At 40.8% G+C, this 27,574-nt stretch overlaps 4 protein-coding genes across 6 annotated transcripts in view; all 4 read left to right on the forward strand.

The window, feature by feature from the left end:
* The window catches only part of kif13a (kinesin family member 13A), a 33,936-nt gene extending 29,095 nt beyond the window's left edge, over positions 1-4,841 (forward strand). Inside the window, exons 33-40 of the mRNA XM_079227568.1 lie at positions 79-231; positions 327-404; positions 505-555; positions 1,257-1,344; positions 1,447-1,598; positions 2,513-2,668; positions 3,176-4,325; positions 4,697-4,841. Coding sequence (XP_079083694.1) covers positions 79-231; positions 327-404; positions 505-555; positions 1,257-1,344; positions 1,447-1,598; positions 2,513-2,668; positions 3,176-4,325; positions 4,697-4,830 — 1,962 coding nt within the window. The 3' untranslated portion in view covers positions 4,831-4,841. The remainder of the gene's footprint in view (positions 1-78; positions 232-326; positions 405-504; positions 556-1,256; positions 1,345-1,446; positions 1,599-2,512; positions 2,669-3,175; positions 4,326-4,696) is intronic.
* Positions 4,842-4,882: 41 nt separating this feature from the next.
* rbm24b (RNA binding motif protein 24b) lies at positions 4,883-12,842 on the forward strand. 3 transcript variants are annotated; one of them, XM_079227569.1, is made up of 5 exons: positions 4,883-5,012; positions 7,763-7,959; positions 8,271-8,442; positions 8,578-8,632; positions 11,303-12,842. In XM_079227569.1, the coding sequence occupies exons 2-5, from the start codon at positions 7,789-7,791 to the stop codon at positions 11,658-11,660; spliced, it is 756 nt and encodes a 251-aa protein (XP_079083695.1). In that variant the 5' UTR covers positions 4,883-5,012; positions 7,763-7,788; the 3' UTR covers positions 11,661-12,842. The 3 variants fall into 3 exon arrangements, with proteins under 3 accessions (XP_079083695.1, XP_079083696.1, XP_079083697.1); XM_079227570.1 differs by having other exon boundaries at positions 8,271-8,394; XM_079227571.1 differs by lacking the exons at positions 4,883-5,012; positions 7,763-7,959 and having other exon boundaries at positions 8,216-8,442.
* Positions 12,843-14,617: 1,775 nt separating this feature from the next.
* Positions 14,618-19,095, forward strand: grinab (glutamate receptor, ionotropic, N-methyl D-aspartate-associated protein 1b (glutamate binding)). Its single transcript, XM_079227938.1, has 7 exons — positions 14,618-14,733; positions 15,332-15,910; positions 16,023-16,126; positions 16,425-16,625; positions 17,045-17,173; positions 17,271-17,414; positions 17,543-19,095. The coding sequence occupies exons 2-7, from the start codon at positions 15,361-15,363 to the stop codon at positions 17,693-17,695; spliced, it is 1,281 nt and encodes a 426-aa protein (XP_079084064.1). The 5' UTR covers positions 14,618-14,733; positions 15,332-15,360; the 3' UTR covers positions 17,696-19,095.
* A 2,860-nt stretch (positions 19,096-21,955) lies between these two features.
* Positions 21,956-24,673, forward strand: smpd5 (sphingomyelin phosphodiesterase 5; the record flags this gene model as incomplete). The annotated part of the gene is made up of 7 exons (XM_079227786.1): positions 21,956-23,077; positions 23,189-23,264; positions 23,401-23,541; positions 23,639-23,728; positions 23,818-23,881; positions 24,011-24,170; positions 24,306-24,673. The coding sequence occupies 7 exons, from the start codon at positions 21,956-21,958 to the stop codon at positions 24,402-24,404; spliced, it is 1,752 nt and encodes a 583-aa protein (XP_079083912.1). The 3' UTR covers positions 24,405-24,673.
* Between the last annotated feature and the right edge of the window lie 2,901 nt (positions 24,674-27,574).

Consider the following 27,574-nt stretch of genomic DNA (forward strand, 5'->3'; position numbering starts at 1 on the left):
TTCAGAACGTGTGACAAATAACCAGTTTGGTGTGTATTGTCTACAGCCCTTTGTAAGTTTCTTCTCTTTCCTTCCCAGGCCTCAGAGGAGCCAGAGGAAAGGGAAACCTTGGCCCTCATGGCTGCTCGGGCAGACAGCGAGGAGACTCACGATGGAGAAACTTACATAGAGAAGTACACACGGGGAGTTCTGGAAGTGGAGAACATCCTTAGTCTGGAGAGGCTACGACAGGTATTTTACACAGTAGCCCACTGACATACTGAGACACAGACAATCTGATTGGTTTCACATGTAAAGATGCACCTGTGTTGTTTTTTTTCCTAAAGGCTGTCACAGTGAAGGAAACGCTCACTACCAAGGGACGACACCTAAGAAGGAGTATCAGCACGCCAAATGTACAGCATGTAATGAATACATTACTCACTGCACTGCCCAAAGGACCATATGGAAATAACTGTTATTGAATAATAGGATGTTGTTAACATGATGTCTCTTGCTCTTCAGTCTTCATGTAGTAAAACGGACCTGACTGGTTGTGAGGATGAAGACTGCAAGGTAAGTCAGGTGTGCCTTAACAACATGTTTATCACAAAACTTCAATGTTGAATTACAATGTACTAGTATTGGCTGCAATAGTCTTGTCAAAATACATCGCAGCTAAATGCTGCTTGTCGTAAAAATCACACAAGGCCTTTTATATCAGGAAAAATCAAGAAAAAAATCATGGTATAATTCCCTCCCCCCCAAAAAAAACTAACATGTTAGGTATCAAATTAAACATAAAAATCAGGGCTACAATAATATATAATCCCGATGTACAACCTCTAAACACAACTCAAACAATAAATAGAATTAGGGGTTAGGGTTAAGGTGTGGGCTTAAAGGGTTAAGTCTTTTAGTTGCAAATTTACTTTTAAATGGTAAATGGTAATGTATGGTGCTTTTCTAGTCTTCCGACCACTCAAAGTGCTTTACTACTTGTCATCATTCACCCATTCACACCCATTCATACACTGATGGGAGGAGCTACCATGCAAGGTACACCTGCCCATCAGGACTATCTAGCCATTCATACAACATTCACAGCTTACGGGGGAAAATCAGAGTTAAATGTCTTGCCTTAGGCCACAATGACACGAAATAGGGGATCGAACCGCCGATCCTTTGATTGACGGACGACCACTGATCCACGATCGCCCTCTTGCGCCTTTTTACTTCACAAAACCTCCCAATTGAACCTGTGTATTATTGTCTAGGGCTACTGTGATCAAGTTGACAGCACCAACTGCAATCCCCCAGAGGGCTCGCTTTGTACCACACCCATCAAAGGCAAGGAAAATCCAGGTAAACTACAGAAACAGCAAATGTACAGCAGCTGCATTATTTCTCAACATCTTTCTGTGTTGCTACAATATAACTGAGTTCCCTCTGGATGTTGCTCCACAGGTTTGGTTCCAGAGAGCCCTACGTTTTTCAACTCCAGCCCGTTCAAAGTCCTCTCCCCTCAGCCGCCTAAGTTCCTCAAGTCCCTGCTGCCTGTTAAAGAAGAGAATAAGGTGAAGAAAGTCCTGGAGGCCCGGCCACTGCTGGGACAAGAGGTAAGGAGGATGAAGTCACTCTTTTTCAAGAGGGGAGTAATTTATGTCTTTGTTTTTGCCGAGTTGTTAGATATTCTTGTTTTGTCAAACCTCATTCTTTTTTTTACATTTTTGCATGTCACTTATCAAATCAAGTTACATTTCCACAACATAATAAACTTATTGACATTGACAACAATTACTAATTGCCCAAAGCTGCCCAATGAGGTTATTGTGAAAATGGCTTTGCTCTTGTGTGACTGGCCAAAATAACAAAACATCCACTGTATTTATGTCACTGAATTGAAATGAAAGAGCCCGACTCACAGGAGCATGACTTCAACTGGGGAGAGCCACAATGCTAAATTAGACAAAGCTATGTCTCAAGTCGGACTTTGTTTGTGATAATTGGATTCTGATAGTTTGTGGCTGTTTCAACCATTTAAACTAACCTTACATATGTTTTTCATCCGTGCTTGAAGTGGACTTAAAGAGGCGCAGGTACTTTACAAATCAGTCCATGTGTTGAGAGGCAGGGGTCTCTTTGCTAGCAGGAGCTAGTAGCTAGCTTTGGTAGCTAGAGCTAGTAGCAAATGGTTATATTGTATGACTGCAGTTGAACATAAATAGCTGCAGTCTGGATAAAAATGATCTTCTATTTGATATCAAAATGTAGCAAGAGCTTAGATGTTTGCTACGGGCTATACTTGTGTGTAGATATGGAACAACAAGGGTCAAGAGCCTGCAAATATATATCACAAGAAGTTGTGGCCCAGTAAAAAGTACAGTTGCTCACACTTAGGACACTTCAAGCACTGTTTTTTGTGAAATATCAAACTGCATGGCACTAACTGTGTAACTAGCCTGCCCAGCTCCATGCATGCTGTGCGTGTGTGTGTGTGTGTGTGTGAAGTGTTGTTCTGACCCATCCACAGAGCATGCGCTCATGTGTGGACAGCCCTGCACTGCTCCCCCCTCCCTGCCCTTGGCGCCGGCCCAGGGCAGGCAGCGAGGGCCACTGCAAGCCTTCCACCTCCACCTCCACCACTCCCACCAGCAGACAGCTCTGCCACACACTGCCATACACTGCTGTAAGTGCGATACTTCACCACAAATAGTATGCAAAACAATATCTCACATGCTGTTTTTGCGTACTAAATAGCATATCATTGTTTTAATATTTACGCTGTTACTTCGGAGCGCCTATACTTTGTACATCCCTCACATGATATATACCTCTCTAAACCCAAACGGCACCAATGCCTTGAGACCAGTGTGTTTATGTTGTATAATTTGTGGAAGTGGTTTCTGCAGTGTTTAAAAAGTGGGAACAAAGTCCCGTATAAAGTGTAAACCCACACATGAGTACAATGGTACAGTAGCAAACACCTTTGAGTTAAGTAAAAAAAAAAAAAGGAAAATGTGCCACATTATTCATACACTATGTCCATGTTCCATTATCACATTTTTCATCATTTTTCATTCTCCCCCTTTACTTCAAAAAGAGTGTTTATGTATGCTAATGCCCCATACAGGCTATGTCTGACATCATGTCTGGTGGGATCTATCTTTTGTCCTGCTGCTGTTGTTTTGATCAGCAGGACTCTGAGGACGAGGAGGCGCATGTGGACATGACTCTGAATCTCGACCAGTCCCCTCAGCCTTACATCCCAGAGGACTTTGCAAACTTCGAGATCTACAACGCCAGTCTGGAGAACCACGAGGGGCTTTTATCCTCCCGGCCTGACTTCAAGGGAAGCCGATGTGGAGAGAAAGAGGTGCCTCGAAGCCCCACGGCCAGCAGTTGCACCAGTGGCTACTTTTCACACAGCGCCTCCAACGCTACACTGTCTGACATGCATTTCAGTGCCAGTGAGAGCTCGGACCACCTCAGCTGCACCTCCAGAGACCCCCACGACCCCCTCGGCTGCCCTGCTGGAAGAGGCTGCACACAAACCAGAAGTGATTCTGCAGGGAGTGACACCCAGCTGCCTTTCCTCTCAGCAGGCGGGGTTCAGGAGGTGCTCATCCACCCTGCCTCCTCGCCTGTCGGTATCCCTAATCACAGAGACAAGCAGCAAACATGCCTACTGCCGAACAACTGTGTTATCGGTGCCAGCCAGGAGTTCACTGACTTTAAAGGGGCTGATGATAGTATAGGAGATAGTAATTTACCACATTTTACAGGTGGATGGGTGCAGGGGGTTTTTGACAAAGAAACATGCGACTCTGGCAATCAAGACTCCTCTGATGTCTCTGGTATTACCAACACATCTGTTGCTGAAGACAATTCAACTGCTACATGCACATTTCCAAATAATGCAGGCTCTGTTTGTGTAGCCGTGTCTTGCCCTAACACACCTGTAGTTTGCACTTCAACCAGAGCCCCAGCATCTGTGCCTGACATAGATACAGCTCCATGTACAGCAGCACCATCCCCAGTCGCACCTTTATCTACAGCCCCATCCTCTGGCCCGAGTCTGCGAGCAGGAGGAGAACCTCCGATCGAGGAGCCGGCCCAGGGAGACCTGCCCCACGGGAGTCCCTGTCCCAGCCCAAACCCCAGCAGCGCAGAGCCTTCCGGAGATTCCAGTGGAGATGAAAGCACCCCTGTAGCTCAGCTTCCTGACTGGATGGCACCAGGCGAGCAGGTGTGGGTGGGGAAGAGGAGAGGAACAGTCCACTATGTCGGAGGGGTGGAGTTTGCTAAGGGAATCTGGATTGGTGTGAAGCTTGACATGGCAGTGGGTAAGCACTTTTAAAAATGTTGTCTAACTGCTCCCAATTTGTCATACATATATATCATGGTACAATTTTAGCTTGACATGCAAGTAATATAGAAATGGTGTCACAATTCTCCAATATCTAAATTGTCATGGGAAAAAAACAATAGCAACCAAAATAGTATCAGACCTCACGTATAGATATCAATACCAGTATGACCAGTTTAACCCATAATGGGGCCAAATGACTGTGGGCAACCAATTCACAGGTATCACCCTGAAAAGTCCAGTATTGCTCAGGCAGATTTTTCCCTGTTGTATGAGAGGTCCAACATGTGACATAATTGAAAGGTTTTACAATTATTATACATATCTAAATGATTGATCTTCCTACAGGTAAGCACAATGGGACTGTCCAGGGCAGAGTGTATTTCCGCTGCCCCCCAGGTCACGGTGTATTTGTGAAGCCATCCCGTCTCACCAGAGGATCGCCCTGCATGGACACAGAACCCCAGACTCTGATTAGATAGGACCCAAAGAAGGACCTGCTTTCTGAGGAAAGGCAGGGACCCGAGGGTGCTGTTCAGATCCAGTGCCTATGGGTGAACCGCAGACTGACTTCAGCGTGGCTCCGCTCCTTGGGATGGAGATGCTTGCGTATTCTGTGGGCGTGTCTGCTTTCCTGCATATCTGACCTCTGCATTTCATGAAGGTATATCCTAATTACTGTTCACTGAAAATTCACTATGCACATATCTGAGTTTTCTATAAGGGGATATTTTTGATAGAGAACTTAAATATTACCCAAATACATTTTCTTACATTGGTTTCTGAACATTATAAATAATATTTTTGTAAGACAAAGCATCCTCCATGAGGCTCATGTTGGAGTTATCTGGGATATGAAAGTTAAGAATGTACTACTGTTTATAAACATTGATATTTACATCAATATGATCAGTCAGGGGTAACCAAAGAACTACGGTTCCATATCTGCTGTTATGAGTATTATGTTATTTTTCTAATGCGTGTATGTGGAGTTAAACACTATATATCTATGTGTCCAAGTAAAGCTTAGTGCCATATCTCTAGGAGTAATGCCACATACCCTGAGCAGAGGATAAATCTGCTAAACCTGAGTTGCTTTCATGTTGTATCATGTTAAATTATCCTGTTGAAATACTGTAACACTGTGGAGGAAATAATCCCTGAGACTGTTGCTGTTTGAATGCTTGCACTGGAAAGGATTCTTGGAGAGTTCGCCGACTGTCTTCCATATTGGACTGATGAGATGTTTTTAACACAAGTGACTGAGAAAGCATGTGTCGTCATTTTCATCAGGGGGACACAGCAGCTGAGCTTTGATCAAGGCCTGGATGTACTGATGCCTTAAAGCCCTGTTTCTGTAAAGGCAGGCACATAAACCCCAGACTGCTCAATGAACACCATAACAAGTTCACTGAGTTTTAAACTAACTGTATGGACCTGAAACCTGTGTATGTATATTATGATGCCCGGAGGCATTCAAAATGCCACCCAGGCTTGCTGACTGACAGACTATCTGTTTAATTGACTGTCCATCTGCATTTTATATGTACGCTGATATATAACACTACATGTTAAAGGTACTTAATAATGCATTTTATTAAAAGAAGGATTGGATGAATGGGTGATTGACGATATCAGGTTACAGAAGAAGGAGCAAAAGTAGTTTAGTTTTGAAGAAGTGCTGTCCTATGAACTTCTATTTTTATGGAAGTGGTGAACTGTGGAACTGATTAGTCATATACCCGAGCTGTAATTGAAACAAACCCAGGACCTTATTTTAAAGAAGAGAACAAAGCTGCTCTCCCTCATAAGGAGTTGTAAATAGAAATGTATTTGAACATAGTATTTACACTATTATAATGTACAGAATTGTATTTATAATGTATCACAAACTGTTTTACTTGGTACAAAATGTTCCAGAATAGAACATTTACAATCAGCAAACTGTGTTGACTCTTCATTTTTCTAATTCAAGTTCACCGTGTTTGCATATTTTAGTAATTTTGTCTGTCCCACTGACAAACCTGTTCATTCATAGTCATTTCAAATGCATTTTCTTTTTTAAATCTACTCAAATCTCATGTTTTATGATCAGAGTTGTTTTCTGAGGTCCTTTCAAAGTTTGGTGTGATAGTTCTCAAAAAACAACTATTTTGTATATGTAGCCAAACATATCCTACCTTAAATAGGGTTATATTACAGATTGTGTTTCATAACACAATTCTCAATAGTGCCCATGTTGTGTGGTAAAAATGTCTCCTGTCACCGGCTGATTCATGTCTCCTTGAACTTATCGTCCTGTCTGTGTCTGATGTAAAGGTTAACAACACAAACATGTAAATATGGTGACCCCTAAACATGATGCATTCTTTCAAATCTTGACCCATTATTAGTAATGCCAATCAAACCCATGACTAAATGCATGGTCCTTCCAAGTTGCCTCATAATTGGGCCAGTGGTGCACAAGATGTCACATTCGAGTTAACTTAATTATAGTGCCCCATGGGGTCAACTGGTGTATTTCTTTCAAACTTTGTGCTACATTACAAAAATGAATCATCATGTGTCAGCTTGGGTGGGCATAGCAACATGTAGGCTACAGATACTGCTGTACTGCTCAGACTTGTTACTATTGAGGACGCTGAGGTTGTGTTCTTGGTATATTTTCTAGCTTTATATTGTAGAATTACAAAAATAATACATTATGAGTATTTTAAAATACTGATTCCAGTACTTTTAGACTTCTACATTTGACCACTTTCAGATCAAAACATATGGATTCAGAATTCCCAAACAGGGTTTTATTTCTGTCAGTGTGGGGTTTTGAAACAGCATTTAGGCCCTCGTGTTGGGGTACAAAAGGCACAGGATCAAATTAATATTTTTAAAGGGAGTCAGGGGCTTGCACTGAGGAGCCTTTATGAGTTTTGTAAAAATCAGGATTTAGCCCTACTAGTGATGAGAAACTTACAGGAGTTTCCACCCTGTGGATGACATGCTTTTACACTGAATGTTAAAAAAAAAGAAAAATAAAGTGTAGCCTGCACATACCGGACAAAGCAGATCCATCTAGTTTCAAAACATAAAAGTATTCCTCAAGCTTGCTTTAACCAATATATTGTTCTACCAAACTTTATTGGGCAAATTGCGCATTTCTGTCAGTGTCCCGGCCAGTGTTTTAGCAGCTGTGCGCCGGTAGGCCGCCTGGTCTGGATCTGGGTGGAGTTAAGTTGCTATCTGTGTCACACGCTGACAACTGGGAAACCTCCCGCACCAAACTAACAGGTGTCCTCCTCCTTCAGAGCCGCAGTCACATCACCGGGGGGCTGCCTGTCCACGCCGCAGACTCTCTCGCTCTCTCCCTCCACTGATCTGAACGCTGCTCTTTACTTTATCTGACCTCACTACTTCCAGGAAATCGCTTTCACACAGAGCTCCAAATGATGCACTCGGCACAGAAAGACACCACGTTCACCAAGATCTTTGTGGGAGGTCTTCCTTATCACACAACGGACACAAGTCTCAGGAAATATTTCGAGGTGTTTGGAGACATCGAGGAGGCTGTTGTCATCACCGATCGGCAGACGGGGAAATCCAGAGGTTATGGATTTGTAAGTATAGTTATGAGTTGCCTTTTTTTTTTTTTTTTTAAGTTGCTTGCACACGTGCACAGTCGGGGATACGGTCAATTGATCCAGTGTCGGCACCTGTAGGCTGGAAGATTGTAGTGCTCCTTGTGTGACAGCCAAGTTAGAAATAGGACGTGTAGCTCTTACTGCAGAACCCTTAGTCACCCAGTGAAATATGGGCAGACTCCTCTAGATGGACCTTTAAAAAAAAAAAAAAAAAAAAAAGATCTAGAATTTGTAGGTGCCCCAAGAAATCTCCATGAGGTCAATTGAAAATGTGCTGTTTCCTCCAGGTGACCATGGCAGACCGGGCCTCTGCTGACCGAGCCTGCAAGGACCCTAACCCCATAATAGATGGCAGGAAAGCCAATGTGAACCTGGCCTACCTGGGGGCTAAACCCAGGGTCATACAGCCAGGTGAGGGACTGGACCACAGCTTTTATTCCCAACTTCAAGATAATCAAGGTGGCATACAAAGACAGTATTTTCTCTTGTAAATGATTAGCAATCTTGCAAAGTATCATTGAAAATGATCTCCATTGTAATATAAAAGTGTCAGTTGCTTCAAACGAAACTATAACCACTGTGTTTTCATTGTAGGATTTGCGTTTGGCATGCCTCAGATCCATCCAGCATTCATCCAAAGGCCTTACGGGTATGTTAAGATGCAGAAATTACATTTCCTTCACAAATATATGTCCGTCTGAAAGTAAGGAAATCTGCTTTTGTCTTTTATGATTTTATATAAAGTGTTTTTTATTGTTGTAAAAAAATGTAATTCAGCATTGCCTCCACCTATTGAATCCTTATTGAGGACATGTGACTGTGAATGTATGCGCCTATGCTTGGTGAAGGAAGTAAACATGTGTCCCCAGCCAATACAGGACTTGACTTCATGTTGTCTATCTCTCTCTGATCTGACAGGGTCGGTTACGGTTAAAATAGCTGATGAAGGGACATGATGATTTGAGGAATAGCTGAGTCTGCATTGGGCAGAGCGCTAAAGTGTTACCTGTATACTCTGAACTGAAATGGTGACTAGATGCATGGAAGTCTTCTGTTTTTTCCCCCCAGTTTTTCATAGTAAATAGATTTGGTGTGTGCCTTGTTTTCAGTATGACGTGGTGTTCAGCTTAACTGTGTGCTCATTTCTATTTGCAGTGGGGAAGGTGGGGGGGTGCAGGAGGTTTATGTGCAGACTTTGTGTATTGATAGGGAGATCTGCAACGGGGTGTTGCTTCTTTTCCATTTTTAATAATTGATTTGTGCTTTAGCCTGTGGTTTATTTTATTTTCCCAGTTTCTTGTTAACATTACATTGATCGTGTTTTGTTGTCAAAGGGGGGTTGTTGATCATTCACAGTGTTAATTTCAAAATCCATCCCCCGCAACAAAACAAACACTGCCTTGCATGTGGGAGTTTTTCTGTTTCCTTACCCATTATGCTGTGTTTTTTTCTTCATTAACCCATTGCTCTCACTTGTCATTTATATCTACAGGTACATGCTACTGAGCATACTTTTTATCTTGTATTTCGCTCAGTGGTTGTCATTAAACACACACATTGTGTTTTCACCACAAGGAAAGAATGGAAGAATAAGTTAAATTGCCCCCATTTGGTACTTTATTAGCATAGCTCAAGTTATTTAAACTACCGGTAACTTAATTGAAAATGTCGAAACTTAAAATAAAAGCTGGCTCAATTTCTGTTTCAGCAATTTTAAGATCTTAACTAACTTTTGACGTGATTATGAATTCATTATTTAGTTTCAATAAACTCAAATGTTCACTGCCCTATAGGGTGGAGACAGAGATCTTAGTAGGTCTATTCGGCAGCAGCTGTTGGCTACAGTGATCTCCACGGCCTCTCAAATTCAGATGGAAAATGGGAGTCACTCAGCAGCGCTGTTAATAATGTATGGCACAGACGGGGCCGCTCGGCTGTGGACAACAGGTGGGCCGAGCCATGTGCCCATGAAGCCTTTCGGTTATGTGCTGGGGATTACCCATGTGTCCTGGTGATTTACAAAGCACCTTTATTTAGCACTCGACGTGCAGTACCAAAAAATGTTCCGCTTAAGTCAGCTGTGCCCTTTTTTAGTTCTTGAACGATTGATAATAAGGTCAAATGACAAATAAAGTGAACTAGCATGTTGGTTCCTGACTTGTCAAGTTGAAAACCACAAATGTTGTTATTATATTTGTCACATTTAATACAAGAATTGTAACATTTTCTGTGATAATTATGCAGCTATAGCACAAAACGGTGAGCTCATGTTTACAACAGTGGCTCTTGCGTCCCACTTTGTCACAAGAGCACCACTTTTTGATTCGCCAAGACGCCTCCAGTCTGATAATGGAGGTATATTCAGGAAAGTCACTGAGACAGTAGAGCGTCGTAGGCGGCCATGACAGTTGACGAGTGCCCTGCCATGTGTTACTGAAGGAGAAGATCAGCTTGTCCTTTGGAGATGACAAGGGGAGCAAAAATAGCATGCTTCCAGCCTCCCTTGTCAGTCAAGTTGGCGTGTGTATGTTTGTGTGGGGGAGTATGTCTGGAAGCGGGGGAGGGGGAGCTTGTCTATGGCCAGATATAACTGTTTCACACCTGCTCCTCTGTATATTTACAGAGGGTGACTTTAACACAACTTTAAAGTGGGGGCCATATTTACCCAGATACCCAAGCTTGTATTCATCCATTAATACCCTGCCTGGTCTATATATACGGAATATTGCTCTTCTAATGGAGAGCTTCCATCTAATCAAGTTTTTGAAATACAAAATAAATGTATTTTTCAAACAGGGCCTCGGCAGAAGCTAATACAACCAACCACCCACGTAGTTACATACATACTATATTATTTAACTCAGCAGCTACATTGTAGTTTATTCCATTTTCAGGAGGATCTATTAACATGTGTGGGCATGCCTGTAAGTGTGGTGTTGGTGTGGACATAATAGTGTCCACTTCTCTTCCTGATGTGTTGTTGTGTTGTGCGATAAGCTCGCATTTGTGTCAAATACCGTTTTCAGTGGAACATTGGGTGCAGAGCTGGGCTGTGTCTTCTTTTAATGCCTCGTCGTCTTTCAGATTCAGGTTTTTTTTTTTTTTTAATTAAAAGCTGCGCTTGTGTTTCTTTGTGGTTTTTGCTGCTTCCTTAACTTTTTCATTTCTAGGTAGGGTTTTTCAGTTAATGAATGGATTTGCTGTGTTCTGAGGACTGGATTGACGTTTTTGAGGCGCTTGGTTTTCAGTTTTCCAGAATTTCAGCATAGGAAAGAATGACTGGCTGTGTTTTTACCCTGTGTGTCTTTGTGTCCTACAGAGTCCCAGCACACTACGTCTACCCTCAGGCCTTTGTCCAACCCAGCATGATGATGTCTCATGTACAACCTTCTGCTGCTACAGCAACAGCTGCTGCTGCAACTTCCCCATACCTTGACTATACTGGAGCAGCGTATGCCCAGTACTCGGCTGCTGCCACCGCTGCCGCCGCTGCTGCTGCATATGAGCAGTATCCATACGCAGCCTCACCAGCACCAACGAGCTACATGACTGCAGCGGGGTATGGATACGCTGTCCAGCAGCCACTCGCCGCTGCTGCCACCCCAGGAGCTGCCGCCGCTGCTGCCGCCTTCAGCCAGTACCAACCTCAGCAGCTCCAGACAGATCGCATGCAGTAAAACCATGAAAATGACCGTAAAGGAGGGAAGCAGAGGGAGGTCACAAAGTTATGGGGGGGAAGATCCTAAGGGGTGAATGATGGTTGTCACACCCAGATTTTAACTTTGCAATCCTTCTACCAAAGAGCCTGAAGAAAATCAGCAACAATGTGGAGAGAAGTGAGGGATCACTGTATATTTTATTCAAGTGAGATCAGTATTTTGTCACTGTTGAACATGTATGAATATTTAATATTTATTCAGCAGGAAAATATTTAATGTTAACTAAAGTTGACTCACTCAACCATTGCTGGATTTTGTATATATGTTGCAGTGGAATTTGTATCCAATTTCCAAGTGCATTCACGTCTTATGATCAGGTTTCTTCCCCACGTGTTTGAAAACAAACCAAAAAACAGTTTGTTGGGTCATTATGCAGTTTTCAGTATTTCATAGTTTTGGACCAGCATTTTGTTTGGTAAAGCTATGCAGACATTGATATAGAAGTAAACATTTTGTTAAGATTGTTCTCTTTTTTTAAATAATTGTTTGGAGTGAGATAGATTAGACACTGTCAACTAGTTTCCTTAAAAAAATATTTTCATGATAGTTTGTCAGACAAAATGTCAGCTGAAGCTGGTAAAAGCACTGTCTTTTCTTCTCCTTAAATTGCACCTCAAGTGAACTCAGCATAAGGGAAGAAACATTGTTGAATGTGAATCTTTCATTTTGACAAAATGTTTCATAATGTGCCTTTTAAATTATGCTATTTATGTATTTATTTTGGAGCCTTACAGTAATAAACCCTATATTTTGTGTCCATGTGTTAGTATGAAGCCTACTAAAGAGCATGTCCACATGTGCTGCTGCGTAATGATCAAGAGCATGTGATGGATGTTTGAAGATACACTGTGTATAAAGAACAAAAGATGAATGGAAAAGTAGCAATAAGTCACAATGCATTTTCTGTAGACCTAATGTTGTCTCAAATAGATGCTTAATTCTTAAATGTCCCTTTTTATACTTGACCAGTTTCATAAAGGACAGCGTAAGAACTGTTAACTTTTTTATTCTTTACATTTGATGTCATTTGACATTAATTGTTTTCTAATGCAAGGACATCACCTGTTTCACCTTGCATTTTGTAACGCATGACTCAAAATAATGCAAACATTTAATATGTAAAATAAAAGGAAATTTACCTTCAACTCTTTTATTCTTCTGTGTTTGTGAAATATAGTTGTTGCCCATAGACCATAATTGTTTTGGTGAAATCATGTCATGTGATGTTCTCTGTTGTGGAGGAAGAATATGTAACAGATGGCCAAATAATTCATTCATACAGTACATCTAAACAACTGCCTTTAGTGTTCAGTCTGTGTGCAGTCGGACTGTTAAGAGTAGTCGTTTGTAACACTAGAATGTAAACCATAGCTATTATTTGTTTAGTCCTATAATCTAATTCACTTTTATTGACATCTCTCGGGATGAAATAGTCAAATCCGTAACTAATTCCATGATAGAAACCACCCACAAAGCCCAATGGGCAAGATATGCATCCGTGAAGACCTGTTTTTAGGTAATTGATTACACTTTGAACACTGTTGCATAATTTGATGCTTGCCTCTGTTATACATTTGAAATCAACTCAGATTTTGCGTAACATGAATCCGGCCTGCTGTGACTCTAAAATAGTAAGTAGGTGAAGTCCCTCACCCCACATTACAACCAGTTGAAAAGAAGCTTCTTGCTGAAATGAAATAAATAAAAAAACTCAAAAGTAGTGGACATGTTTTCAATATTTCTAGAGCGTACAAATTATGATAAATTCTGTTTAATTTTTTTTATTTTTATACTGCGCTTTATTGGCTATTCTGTGGCTGAGCAGACCTAAACAACTGGAAACAAACTCTTCTCTGGGGCCTATGGTTGTTTGCGACCCCACAGTCCATTCCCTGTTTTATTCACAACCGACACATTTACAATCCTTCACTAGTCCAACCACTTATGTGTCATAAAAAAATAAAGCTGTTTTGTGATGCTCTGATGGCCCTCATAGGACATTTTACTATAGCTGTGGTGGCCTCCTGACACCTGCTGGTTCATGCCAGACACTTCTTATTGCCAAGCATTATGCAGCTAAGCAGTGGTGGAAGAAGTTTTCACTCATGTAAAAGTAGTACCACTACATAGAAATACTCCAGTAAAAGTCATTCATATCACTTCAAAGTTGCAGCTAGTAAATGATGAGGGCTCACTTTAACAAGGCCTTTAGTTATGTATGCTACAGTTGAGTAGCTTAGTCTATGATAATACATCAAGATGTTTTATTGATTATATTGTGTATACATAATATAAATCTGCAAAATATCCAGTAACTAAGCTGTCGTATAAATGTAGTGGAGTACAAGTAGGCTCCATTCTTTTTCTCTCAAATGTAGTGGAATTGAAGCATACAGTTGCATAACATAGAAACACTCAAGTAAAGAAAAACACCTAAAATGTTCACTTAATTGCAATTATTCAGTAAATATGCTTCCCACCACTGCAGCTGAGGTATTATCTTCCTCTTTTTTCAGATAACAAAACGTTTCGCTCTTCACTTTCGTTTTGCGCATTTCGAGCAGACAGGACGTCACAGACAAGCTTTTGTGCTGCGTTCAAATAATACCGGGATTATAACAATTTGAGATTTCATAAAAGCGACTTTTCTGAACGCTCCAAAGTCATTGCCATATTAATACGAAACTGTCTGAACACTAAGAAAACATGGCTGTCTTACATCAGCTAAAGTATGTTCCTCAAACGTACATTAAGTGGGGTAACGTTTGTTTTCTCCACACGTCCAATTTGTATTAATGCAACCACGAGTAGTCCGATGAAGAGAAGGCGATCTCTTTCTGATACCCTTTTCTACCAACCATCCCATGTGTCCTGAACGCGACATCCGCATCGTGGGGGCGGAGAGGAGACAGCAGTTTACTGGCAGTTAGGGTGAACAAAAAAATCCAAGTGGGAAAAAACCTACGGAATAAATACCACAAATCATTTTGGAGAGGCTCGGCTGGGATTAAAACATTACACTTCGAACAATGTGAGTAGTTATTAAAAACTGAAACTATCCCAACTGTGTTGCATCTCAGTTGTCCAACCGTATTGCCCAACGTTATTGTTTGGTGGGAAAAAAACATGGCCATCTTGTGTTGAACGATGTAACCCAAAACACATGCACTCTTTCTTTATGATAGTTATTAGTTAACTCTGTGTCAACCTCAAATATGCCGTTGAATTTATGTGTCAAGTAGGCGAGCGAAATTACTGTTGCCTAACGTAACGTTACATTCAGGAAACGGGCAGAAACTCGGGCCAATTTAATATATGTGAGGTTATTAAACCTGGAGTCAACGCCTTCGTTTGACCCTCAAATTAGCGGCGATGTGAGTGGTGGAGCACACAGTTTGCACAACGCATGTAACTAAATAGTTGTTTGAATTCAGCCGTCGATGGTTATGAGTTATGATATATACCGGAAGAGACCCGTGTCACGTGGCCTCGGTGACGTTACAGCGTCTCTCGCTATGGACTTCATCACGCCGAGCTTTTGTCAACCATTATCATCGAAACAGTGCTGTCTATTTTTCCACTGGATAACTTTCCCTTGCCTTTTTTATTTTCTATTTCTCACTTACCAGCGGGTCTGTGCTCCCGATCTAAGCCAGAGATGACCACCGAGAAGACCGCATACGCTCCCGCAGAGGGGGTACCATTTCCACCCTCGCATCACGGCCAGGCCGCGTTTCCTGTCACATTTGACATGAACATGTTTGGGGGCCCTGCTCCCGATGGGTTCCTTGCTCCTGGTGGGCAACCTGCTCCCTCCGGGTTCCTTGCTCCTGGTGGTCAACCTGCTCCTGGTGGGTTCGATGCTCCTGGTGGTCAACCTGTTCCTGGTGGTTTCCTTGCTCCTGGTGGTCAACCTGTTCCTGGTGGTTTCCTTGCTCCTGGTGGTCAACCTGCTGCTGGTGGGTTCCTTGCTCCTGGTGGGTACCTTGGTCCTGGTGGTCAACCTGCTCCCGGTGGGTTCCCTGCTCCTGGTGGGTTCCCTGCTCCTGGTGGGTACCCTGCTCCTGGTGGTTTCCCTGCTCCTGGTGGTCTCCCTTTCCCTCCACCGACTGCTTTTGGACCGGGTGTTCCTGGAGCTTTCGGAATGACCAAGCCCTCATCCTCACCGTATTCTCCACCAGGCCAGGGCTTTGATGGCAACTTCAGTGGTTAGTATTTCTAACATTGTTGCACATATATGAATATCTATATTTCTAATTGTACATGAACATTCATAGCGTAATTGAATCAATTTGATGTTTCTGGTTTGCACCGCTGCAGATGATGTTTACCACAGTGAGGAGGACCCACCACCCTTTCATGAGAATCAAGACTTTGATTTTGGATTAGATAACAAGACCATAAGAAGAGCCTTTATTCGAAAGGTAAGGAGCTAGTGTGGTAATACAGCTGGGAGTATGAGGCATCACAGGCTGTGTTGCAGGATTGTATTTCCATTATATTTTTTATTTATATTATTATATTTAATTATTCATTCTCTGTGTATTTTTTTTATTTAATTGAAATCAAGTTTTTGACCTGCTGACTAACAAACAAACACAACCTAAAACATAACCTCTGTTTTGAAAGGAATCATGTACTTTGATATAACTTAGATAAAACAATAGATATTCTTTGTTAGAAATATTAACCTGTTGCCCAATAATTTACTCTTCTCCCTAGGTATTCTTGGTGTTGACGGCTCAGCTGATGGTGACATTTGCCTTTGTGGCTGTTTTCACCTTTGTGGATCAAGTCAAGAGCTTTGTCATGGTGAACGCCTGGACCTACTTGGTGTCATATGCCATATTCTTTGTGTCAGTTTGTGTGATCAGCTGCTGTGGGAGCGTTCGCCGAAGACATCCATGGAACCTTGTCGCATTAGTAAGTCTGCTCAGATTTAGTCTTTTTCTAAATAAAAGATGGAGAGCGGAGGAAGTACTGTGTTGGCGTATCTGGACTACCTAATTGTAGTCCTTCTGATTTATAAATCATGCAACTGTCTTTTTTTATAATTTCCTTTGTTTTAAAATAAATCAAATTAACAATGAATTCTGGTGTGGTACAGGGAGATGAGCTGTTTCAGTTTTCAAAAGCTTACATGTTTGATCTGTTAACATTTCAGCCTATTGTTACAATAAAAGTCCTATTCTTAAACGTTTACATGGATTAGATTCAGGTTGAGCCTCATAAATAATGATTTGGTTACGACAAAATGAAATGCCATTTCCTAGCTATGCCATGAAACTGCCCTCTACTCAAACGTCCAAGATTGCTGATGTATTTGTGTTTCTTGTTTTCAGTCAGTCCTGACTCTCAGCATGTCCTACATGGTGGGAATGATCGCCAGCTTCCATGACACTGAAACAGTGATCATGGCAGTAGGTATCACAGCGGTTGTGTGCTTCACAGTGGTCATCTTCTCTCTGCAGGTATGTATCAGTCAGTTCTGGCCTCTTTGTATGCATGTATTGTACATTGATCATACTCTAATCTGATCATAATGTCTTTCTTGGCCTCTTCCAACAGACCAAGTACGACTTCACCTCCTGTTACGGTGTGCTTTTCGTCTGCTTAATTGTCCTGATCATCTTCGGCATCCTTTGCATCTTCATCCGTAACAAGATTCTGCAAATTGTGTATGCTGGACTGGGAGCTATGCTCTTCACTTGTGTAAGTACTTGAGTTGCCATTTGGACCACAGCACAGCGCTGAAACATTTAAAGAAAGTGAGTTACGACAATTTGTTTTTAAAGAAAAAGACAAACGTTTGACCCATTGTGAATGTCTTTATGTTACAGTTTTTGGCAGTGGACACACAGATGCTGCTTGGCAACAAGGAACTGTCCCTGAGTCCAGAAGAATATGTCTTTGCTGCTCTCAACCTGTACACAGACATCATCAACATCTTTCTCTACCTTCTTGCTATCATTGGAAGAGCAAGGGGGGGCTAAGCAGTAGAAAAAACACAGGTAGAGATCCTGCTTTGAGTTCAAGTCTAGAATTGAGTTACAATATATTTTTGTTTTCTCTTGTAGTGTGCATTTATCACATAGTTTGAGAATATTTAGCTTCACCCATTGTAAATGTTTTTTTTTTTTTAAATAATAAATATATATATATATATATATATATATATATATATATATACACACACATACATACTGTCTACGTTGTAGTTTGGAGGTGGGGGGGATATTACGGTTTTATCAGGTATTTGACGTGTTGTACAAAACTTAATTTTAATTTAGAAACTTATGCCATACAAAATCATTAAACGGTATAAAGATTCGACACAACAATCTCTGTGTCACACATTCTTCATTATCAGGAGACATGAACATTGCAATGTCATACATTGCACTTTAAGGACAATCTGGCGAGGTTGGCAATTTTAGCCCATTAAGAATTTATGTGGTTAATACAATTGGGGAAAAAGCTATTAAATGGAATTTGAGTTGGGATTATTTTGTGAAACCACTATTTCCAGGGTCAAGATTGAACTTTTCCTATCACTATATAAAACATTTAAAAAAACATCCATCACCATGGCAATTGAGCAAATATAATTAGTTGAAGACTGTGATGTGTTTGAAAGACGAAGCTGTAAGCAGACCTTGGGGGTTTTGTCAAACTTCTATGTCCAACATGAAATAACCTTTAACGCTATGTATAAAGTTATTTTCTAAACCTGATTTCTGTCGTCTTTGGGGTGAAAGAATCCTGACAGAAAGTTATCAGTGTTTCGTGTCTTAGCTGTGAAACTGGGAACTCCAAAATGAACCCAAAGCAAACCATTGCTACTTTATGAACAACTCAGCCAGGAAAATAATCCGTTAAAGTAAAAGTTAAGTATAATAAAGTTAACGTAACATAGCCTCACATGCACACAGCTACACAGTAAAGTTCTTCTCCCTGTAGCATCCAAAGGTATCTGATTAAATACCGCCTTCAAATCAGCAAGATCTGGTTTGCACCATAAGTGTAGGTGAAATCATTTACTGCTTTATACATGTTAAGTTACAAAAGCTATACTTCAAAACTTGACTTCAGGTAGAAACACTTTTACATACTCCTAACATATGGTATACCTTGCAAACATTCATAACAAATCAGAATCAACCTAAATATATACTTTTACATAATCTACCTACCTCCCCCCTATTTAAACTATTTGGACTAACCCCAGGATGTCACAGCTGACACATTCAGTGTATAAAATAGAGGAAATGGCTGGCCGCCTCCTCCTTTTAGGCTCTGAAACACATGGTGGGTATGGTAAGTAACAAAACATATGATAAAGTAATGAAATGCCACACCGACTCAATAAATAAATATGGGGACAAGTGGTGAGTTCTCACCCACTCTCACAAGCAGTAACATGCTGTTGTCTTTTTTTGCAGTTTTCCATACACCCACTGACAGGGAAGACTACCAGCTTTGTTTCACTCAGCGGTATAATGACCTCATTGAGACGTTGAGCCAGTTTGGGTATAAAACAGCACTTAACCTTCATTTCATTGAATTTATGTTCAACACCTATAGGATCCTGAAGGAGAGGCCTGGTGAAAACAGAACCACGGCTATTGACTATAATAATCCAGACTTTCTGAGGCTTCTAGAAGGGAGTATTGTGACATCAGAGAAATTACCAGCAACCAATATTACAATGACAAGTTCCATTTAAAAAAAGAAAAGGGGAAAAAAAGAAGGGAATTGACAGTTTGTGGCATTGTTCTATGATGACAGTGATGCTGTAATGCACATTTGTCTAATCAAATTTGACTGTAGTGGGTTGTGTTAAGGCAATCCTCTAAACACAAGTCATGTGTGGCAATGTTTTGTATAGCTGCTAATTCACAGACATACAACGCTGCTCGTGAAACTTAAGAACCCTAATATCTATTATGCATACAACTAATGTTGAGTTTGCCAGAAGCCGTTTCACAGGAAGGGTGTCAATTTCTACCCTCTTCACCTCTTTATTTACTGCTCCACATTTGAGCCAAGGTACTTTTCTATTCGAATGATTTCTTTTTTAATAGTGTATGTAGGGGGCCCTCAAACATCTCACGGTGAGAAATTCCACTGTCGATCACTCTGCAGAATATGAGGCCCCTCACATGTTAAGGCCATGATTATAGCATTTTCCATACAGCATTCAGTTTTTCTCATAATTTATTTAATTAAAAAAAATAGAAACTCCTAATGCTGCCTCTTATGCTTTGGTAAAAACCATAGGGCTACCCAGGTGCTATGTTTTTTTTCTTCATTTATTTTAACTTACCAGTTCCTCGTTACGAATGTAATACTTTTACTTTGAAGAATTTCTTACTTGGTACAGTACAAATGTCTGATTTCCACTATGAGTGGAATCAGACATCCTGAACACATATGTATCAGTCATTATTTGGAATTGAGAAGACATTTCAGAGCACATCCAATATTCAGTTATTAGATATTCCTCTCAGTACAAATATAGGACTTTTATTTTGTTTTCTGTCCCATTTTGAGTTTTTTCAATGTCTGAGTTCCTCAATGATTGGAGTCAGGGACGTCCTGAACACATACGCATCAGTCATTGTCTGGAATTATTGAGAAAACATGTTTGTAGCACCTCAAATATTCAGAAATAAGCTTTTTGAACACACAAAAGTAGGACTTTGATTTTGAAAAATCTCTTACTTTAGAGAGGCGTCCTGAACACATGTGAATCAGTCATTGGATGGAATTATTGAGAAAATGATCTTAATACTACGTAAAAATGTCAGAAATTATCTATTTGAAAGGTACAAAATCTGTTTAGTTTTAACTTAGTAAAATATCTGAATTGCTAAAGTTAGGATATTTGATCATGAATACATACATATGAGTCAGTCAGTCGGATATATCATTTCCATAAGTATGTGATTTGTTGTCATCTTATTTTGAAATCCGGATGTTGTGCGAATCTCATTTTCATATAAGTACACGTTTTGTTGACATCTTATTTTGAAAACCGGATATGTGTCAAGGATCTTACCGATCTGGGTCGTTTGAGAGCGTTTACCATTAATATCAGTATATTGCTCGGTGCACACACGTTTCAGCGTCTACTGATTTGACCGCGGAGGTCCGAGTGTCTGCTGTGTTCATGCTCAGGTGAGATCATCTCGGCTGCCACGTTAGCCGAGTGCTTTAAGCTAGCTAAAGTTACGCAACGGGACAGGTGACAGCTTTCATGTGTGATAACTAAAATGTTCGTAGACTGATGTTGTATTCAGCATGTATTAAATATGTCGTGTCATAGCCACGTGCTGCAATGATACAGCAACGTTATACGGTTATACACACAGTATTTTTCTGAACCGTTCATCAAGTGAAACTGTTAGCATAGCTTACCTATGCTCAGGTGATCCGATATAGCTGAGACCCACCTACCTGTTTGAGTGTCTCTGACAGGTAGGTGGGGGATGGTGTCGACTGACGAGGCACTATGACACAGAAAGTGCATCACTTAACAATACATCACTACAATTTAGGTTGTCCTGCTTTGAATGAGGACTTTGCATGTATAGTCAGGGTGTTGGGGTTTGCAACTTCCTGAAGTCAGAGCCCAAAGTCTTGGCAAATCCACACTAAAACAAGGTTGACATTCTGTTTGGATTTTCACTGTAAAGTGTATAGTATTCATTACATCTTTTTTTATTTTATTTTAGACATTATTTCTAAAACTAAAATATCGGTGTTTAGTGTTAATGCTGACACACCCGATGACTTCACACTGTTATTAATCTTGGTCACAAAGGTGTGGTGTTCAGACTGACTCATATCGCCAGTCGCAGAGGGTGACACCTGGATTATGGGCTATTTGCACCATGTTTTTTCCTCTTTGCCTCCCTAAAAGGGATCACATTGCACAAGTGAGCAGTGAGCCGGTCTGACTGCATTTTACTGTATTGCATTTATGTCAGTGCATCTGTTCATTGATTAATGTTTTCCACAACTGCATGTACGGACATGAAGTCAATGTGAGAAGGCAGTTATTCCTGATTACCCACAATCTAAATGTTAATATGGCTTGTAAGAATAGAACCATGTCATAACATTGTAATTTCTTTCCTCTGTCCACTAGGGTCCACTGGAGCTCATGAGAGAGACTGCACTGGAATGAGGCTAGAACAGAAGTCCTGATGTTGCTCATCCTGATTGTTGCTTAGAAAAGGGGCAGAGGCATGGCCCTGCAGGAATCTCCATTTCCTAATGGGTTTGTTGCCGGCATCCATGCTGTGGGATGGGCATTCATCCTGCCTTGCTTCTGGTTTCTTGATCGTATCATCGCTTTGATCAAGTCCACCACCCCGGAGCGAACCCAGCGACTAGAGAAGGAATGCTACCTCCACCCCCTCAAGGTCTTCTTTGGCTCCATTATATTTTTCATTCTTTTTCTTGTAACGGCCCCTTTGGGCTTCCTGGGATTTATTCTCTGGGCACCTCTTCAGGCTTGCCGCAGGCCCTTTTACTACCACAGAGAGACGCCATCCTCACCAGAGAAGGAGACACACAGGGGCTTTGAGTTGGGAGGAAAGGCATCATTTGGATTTTCCACAGCCAACCTATGTCTGTTGCCCGACAGCCTGGCTCGTTTCAACAACCTGGGGCACACCCAGCGCAGGGCGGCTGTGATTGGTCAGCACATTGTGCAGGGTGTGTGTCGACCCAATATCCGCATCTTTGTTGACTCCCCCAGCAGCTGTGGAACTCTCAGCCCCTCCAACAGCATACTTCCCACCGTTAACTCATCTTCATATGGAGCTATTGATAAACATGCACAGCCCCCAGCGAGTTATCATTCCGATTCAGCTGAAGTGCATGTTTCAATCCCAAAATCCAATAGTCACGTTGTCTCTGTGCCATGTGATGACACAGAGGAACCCTCGACTGACGCCCCTTCGCGTCTTTTAAATATGAATCACAACTCCAACCAGCAGGGCCAAGCAGGTCACCGGAGTGCTCCCCGAGCTCTGCTGTCGCAGGGTCTCCGCCAACAGGACGATGTACCCTGGGAAGTGTCGTCATTGTTTCCAGCCAATGTGGACATACTGTGTCTAGAAGAGGTGTTTGATAAGAGGGCGGCCCAGAAGCTCACCCAAGCACTAAAACCCGTGTTTGGACACATACTGTATGACATTGGCGTGTATGCCTGCCAGCCACCATGCAGGTGTTCCTCTTTCAAGTTCTTCAACAGTGGCCTGTTCTTAGCCAGCCGGTTCCTTGTGCTTGAGGCCCAGTACCACTGCTTTCCCAACAGCCGTGGGGAAGACGCACTAGCTGCCAAGGGCCTCCTCTCTGCTAAGGTGGATTGCTTAATATCATGTATTAGGCTTGTGTTGCAGAATACATATTCATAATGTTTTTGTCACAGTATGAACACGATGAAAATATATGTAATGCTTGTTTATTTTTAGGTGCTAATCGGGCAGAATCAGAACCAGAAGAAAGTGGTTGGCTATTTTAACTGCACACATCTTCATGCACCAGAGGGCAAGACAAATTTTCTGATTTGGACTTGGGTTAATTAATACAAAATGTATTAATTAATTTAAAGTTTAGTGTTTTCCTTTACAAAAACAAATGTAAGATAGGTTTGTGATGTCTGTGATGTGTTTGCTTTAATCAGGAGAAGGGGAAATCCGCTGTGAGCAGTTAAACCTTGTTACCAAGTGGATTGGTGACTTTCAAGCTGCCAACAAACTGCCCGACGAGGACGTTGCTTTTGATGTGCTCTGTGGAGATTTCAACTTTGACAACTGCTCACCTGGTGGGTCTCCGACAATTAGTTTTTTATTTAAAAAAAATTCTGATGGCACCTTAACCAAAAAGTATTTTTTGTGTGTATTTCATACATGTTTGTCTAGATGACACCCTGGAACAAAATCACTGTCTGTTTGAGGAATATAAAGATCCTTGCAGGGCAGGGCCTGGAAAAGAGAAGCCATGGGTCATAGGTGCGTACCATTTTAAACCATGACACTACAGCAAATACAAGACAAATAATGACAACTCATTTGGTATTTCATTGGTTTGCATCTAAAAGGTACTCTGTTGGAGCAGCCCACATTGTATGACGATGACGTAAACACTCCAGAAAATCTACAAAGGTACCCTCGGTTCCATTTTCTCAAACCTCTGCATAGCACAACTACCATGAAATGATCAGAAGTTCTCACTCCTGGTTTATTCACTGAAGCTGATCTGAAGATCAACTCGTCTTCTCTGTATGTGTGTAGAACTTTGGAGAGAGAGGATCTGCGAAAGCGGTACATCTCCCCTCCTGTTCCTGCAGAAGACATCCCCTTGGTTTACCCTGAGACTGGCCAGCCGTGGATCGGACGTCGGATCGACTACATCTTATACCGCGAAAACTCCATTTCAAAGCACTGCCGAACAGTACGTGTCCGTGTGTGTTTTCACTCTTTCCTCTACCCAGTCTTCTCCTTATTCTCCATTGTTTCTGTCTGCTTGAAGTTTCAAGTTACTTTGAGATGCCACAAAAAAACATACACTGTCTTTGTCTCCATCCAGGAAGTTGAAGAGGTTACCTTCATAACCCAGCTGGCTGGCCTTACGGACCATATTCCTGTGGGCTTGAGACTGAATGTCATTATGGACCCTGCTGATTAATGGTGAATACAATAAAGGTGCAATTGCATACAAACAAAGGGACCAAAATATACAAAAATTATCTATACCATCACAACAATGGTTTGTTAACTTACTTGAATTTGTGGTTTCAATGACAATGTGCTGACCAATTAAATTATGCCTCAGGATTTATTGAAATTATATAATGTTTACAATTTTATATATAATGCCCAATTAAAGGGAGATGCATTGCTTTTGTAGCATTTTTAGGATTTTTCATTCCGATATTTTTCCTACAGAAATAAATGTATATAATACATGTTACACTGTGTCCCTTGCTTTTAATTCCCATCAATTATGCGCATGTGATGTTCTGACGTTGTTACACTTTTTAATCATTTATCATAATGTCCACGTAGTAATGGTATCACTTGCCATATTAACTTGGTCTAATGCAATTCCGGTTTATGAAATACTTTTCACTTATTGTCTTTAGAAGGAAAGTGTTGGGTTTACAGTGTTTTAGCCCACTACCAGGGCCCCGCCCTTCATGCAGAGATAAATTATCCAGATTAGATTACTGATTTGACATTAATTTAGAGTCGTTGGATCTTCAAAACTGTTTTAAATTCATGTAGAAAAGTTGTTTCAGCAGCAAGTCGTTAAGCCCAGAACAGTCTAGGCTTATTGATAATTATCTGGAATATGATCAATTCAACATTTAATTTGAACCCCATACTTGAAGTCACTTTTAGGATATACCTGTAGACCTGAACAGCGTTCATGTTATTAAACCTGACGCATCACTTTTTAATTAACATCACTTTAAAGTCTCCTGTACAATCATACATTGGCATAACTTGTAGTCTACTTTCAGGTATTTTTTAATGATTGAGCCAATATGACCTGTATTGTAGTTTCTCAGGTATTAATTGAGATTGAGAAACAACAATCTTTGGGTCTCCACCCATTCTCTAAATCTATTTACTTACAGCTTAAGAACTGAATTTCCTTTTCCCAGCATCATATTCAGGAAGTCATTGTAACCTATAGTGTCTTTCAAAGTGCCTCCAACAACCTCAACTATCATCTTTTTCAGCTGTAAGTGAGTCTTGGCCAATCCGAGTTTTTCCAGCATTCGTTTTAAGTTAAAAGACAGAAAATAAGTACAAATTGCTGATCTATATAAAGTCTGGGATGATGTTGTGAATCACTACTGAAAACAATGATTGCAAATTGTATTTTTCCTTTGTTGTTAAAATAAAATAAGATAATCCTTTATTAGTCCCGCAGTGGAGAAATTACATGATTACAGCAGCATTGCTCACAAGTGAATAAAAGAATAATAAAATAGAAACAATTAATATAAATAAATATAAATAAGCAGTAAAACAGTAGAGAATAATATTAATATACAGACTGAATAGAAAAAGTATATATAAAAAAGTACTTAAACGTATTACACGTAATATTGCACGTAATATTGCACCAGGTGAATGATAAAGTGACCAAGTTCAGTTTAAAGTGTTCAATTGTCAAAGTTGTCTAAAGATCAAACTCCATGAATTTCTCCGTAATACAAGCAAATGTAACCAAAATGTATGATTTAGGCCGTCCTCTTCTGCATACTTGGGGTCTGAGAGAAAAGCCTAGGGGATTGATACCAAATATTACAAATCAATCAGACTTATTATTATTGGTATCATAGAGGTCACATGGTTTTGTGTGTAGTAAAATAATGTTTAAAATACAGTTATATTTAATGAAACTATGATGGTGTTTCTCTAAATTCAGCAACAAGAGGAAGTGAAGTGTCAAAGTTTCGGTTTGCATTAGTCAGTGGTGTATAGTAACGAAGTAGAAATACTTCGTTACTATACTTAAGTAGTTTTTTGGGATATCTGTTCTCTACTTTACTATTTATATTTCTGTTTACTTTTACTTTTATTTTACTACATTTTGCAAAGAAAACTGGTACTTTTACTCGGATACATTTCCCCTGAAACCTTCGTTACTCGCTACAAAATAAAATCTATCTTTAGAAGAAAAAAAAAAGTGGAGGAACACAGACTCCACCAAGCAGGTTTTGCGAATCACAATATTCTGCATTTTCCCTCTACATCCTCTAGCCCAGCGGTCACAAACCTTTATGCGTCACGGACCAATTACGTGAAGACAATATTTTCACGGACCGGGTCCGACCTCGAGGAGACGGGAGACAACGACACCCGGCGTGTGTTCGTTATGTCCGTCTACTGACTCTACTCCTAACTAAACCTTATTGTCCTGTCTACTGACTCTACTCCTAACTAAACCTTATTGTCCTGTCTACTGACTCTACTCCTAACTAAACCTTATTGTCCTGTCTACTGACTCTACTCCTAACTAAACTTTATTGTCCTGTCTACTGACTCTACTCCTAACTAAACCTTATTGTCCTGTCTACTGACTCTACTCCTAACTAAACTTTATTGTCCTGTCTACTGACTCTACTCCTAACTAAACTTTATTGTCCTGTCTACTGACTCTACTCCTAACTAAACCTTATTGTCCTGTCTACTGACTCTACTCCTAACTAAACCTTATTGTCCTGTCTACTGACTCTACTCCTAACTAAACCTTATTGTCCTGTCTACTGACTCTACTCCTAACTAAACCTTATTGTCCTGTCTACTGACTCTACTCCTAACTAAACCTTATTGTCCTGTCTACTGCTTAACTTATAACCCGCTGCACAAAGACAGGATGTTGTAATGGACGCATGTTTTCGTGCTTTTTTGGCGATCTCAGGATACTCTGCCTTGGTTTTAACCCAGAACACCGACAAAGTTGAAACAAACTTAAATTTCATTTTTAGAGTAACGCAACATCTTGACATGTGTCAATAGGTTCCGTCTGAGGTTACCACAGACGGATGTATCCGGTCCTTTTTCACAATAAAACATCTTTCCGGCCTTGATTTTTTTTAAATTTAATTTTAATCTTTCATTCATCCTTTCTGTGCGGCCCGGTACTAAGGGCCCCACGGCCCGGTACCGGGCGGAATGAGTATACTTATAACCACACTGTTGCAACGCCTTCATAGTGTCATATTGCTTTTTGGAGAATTATGATGATAAGTTCATAGTAGATGCAAAAGTATACTTAGGTACAATATATTATGTTGAACATAATATATGTGGATGGATCACAGCCAACCCAGTTATTTT

The sequence above is a fragment of the Taurulus bubalis genome (assembly GCF_910589615.1).
Source record: "Taurulus bubalis genome assembly, chromosome: 12".
In the NCBI taxonomy this organism is placed as follows: Eukaryota; Metazoa; Chordata; class Actinopteri; order Perciformes; family Cottidae; genus Taurulus; species Taurulus bubalis.

What these genes read in the sequence shown, in the direction of transcription:
- rbm24b (XM_079227569.1), top strand. Translation starts at nt 7,789, where the DNA reads ATGATGCACTCGGCACAGAAAGACACCACGTTCACCAAGATCTTTGTG. An exon ending in AATCCAGAGGTTATGGATTT is followed by an intron (nt 7,960 to 8,270) that starts GTAAGTATAGTT and finishes TGTTTCCTCCAG; the next exon opens with GTGACCATGGCAGACCGGGC. An exon ending in TTCATCCAAAGGCCTTACGG is followed by an intron (nt 8,633 to 11,302) that starts GTATGTTAAGAT and finishes TGTGTCCTACAG; the next exon opens with AGTCCCAGCACACTACGTCT.
- grinab (XM_079227938.1), top strand. Translation starts at nt 15,361, where the DNA reads ATGACCACCGAGAAGACCGCATACGCTCCCGCAGAGGGGGTACCATTT. An exon ending in TGGTCATCTTCTCTCTGCAG is followed by an intron (nt 17,174 to 17,270) that starts GTATGTATCAGT and finishes CTCTTCCAACAG; the next exon opens with ACCAAGTACGACTTCACCTC. An exon ending in GAGCTATGCTCTTCACTTGT is followed by an intron (nt 17,415 to 17,542) that starts GTAAGTACTTGA and finishes TTTATGTTACAG; the next exon opens with TTTTTGGCAGTGGACACACA.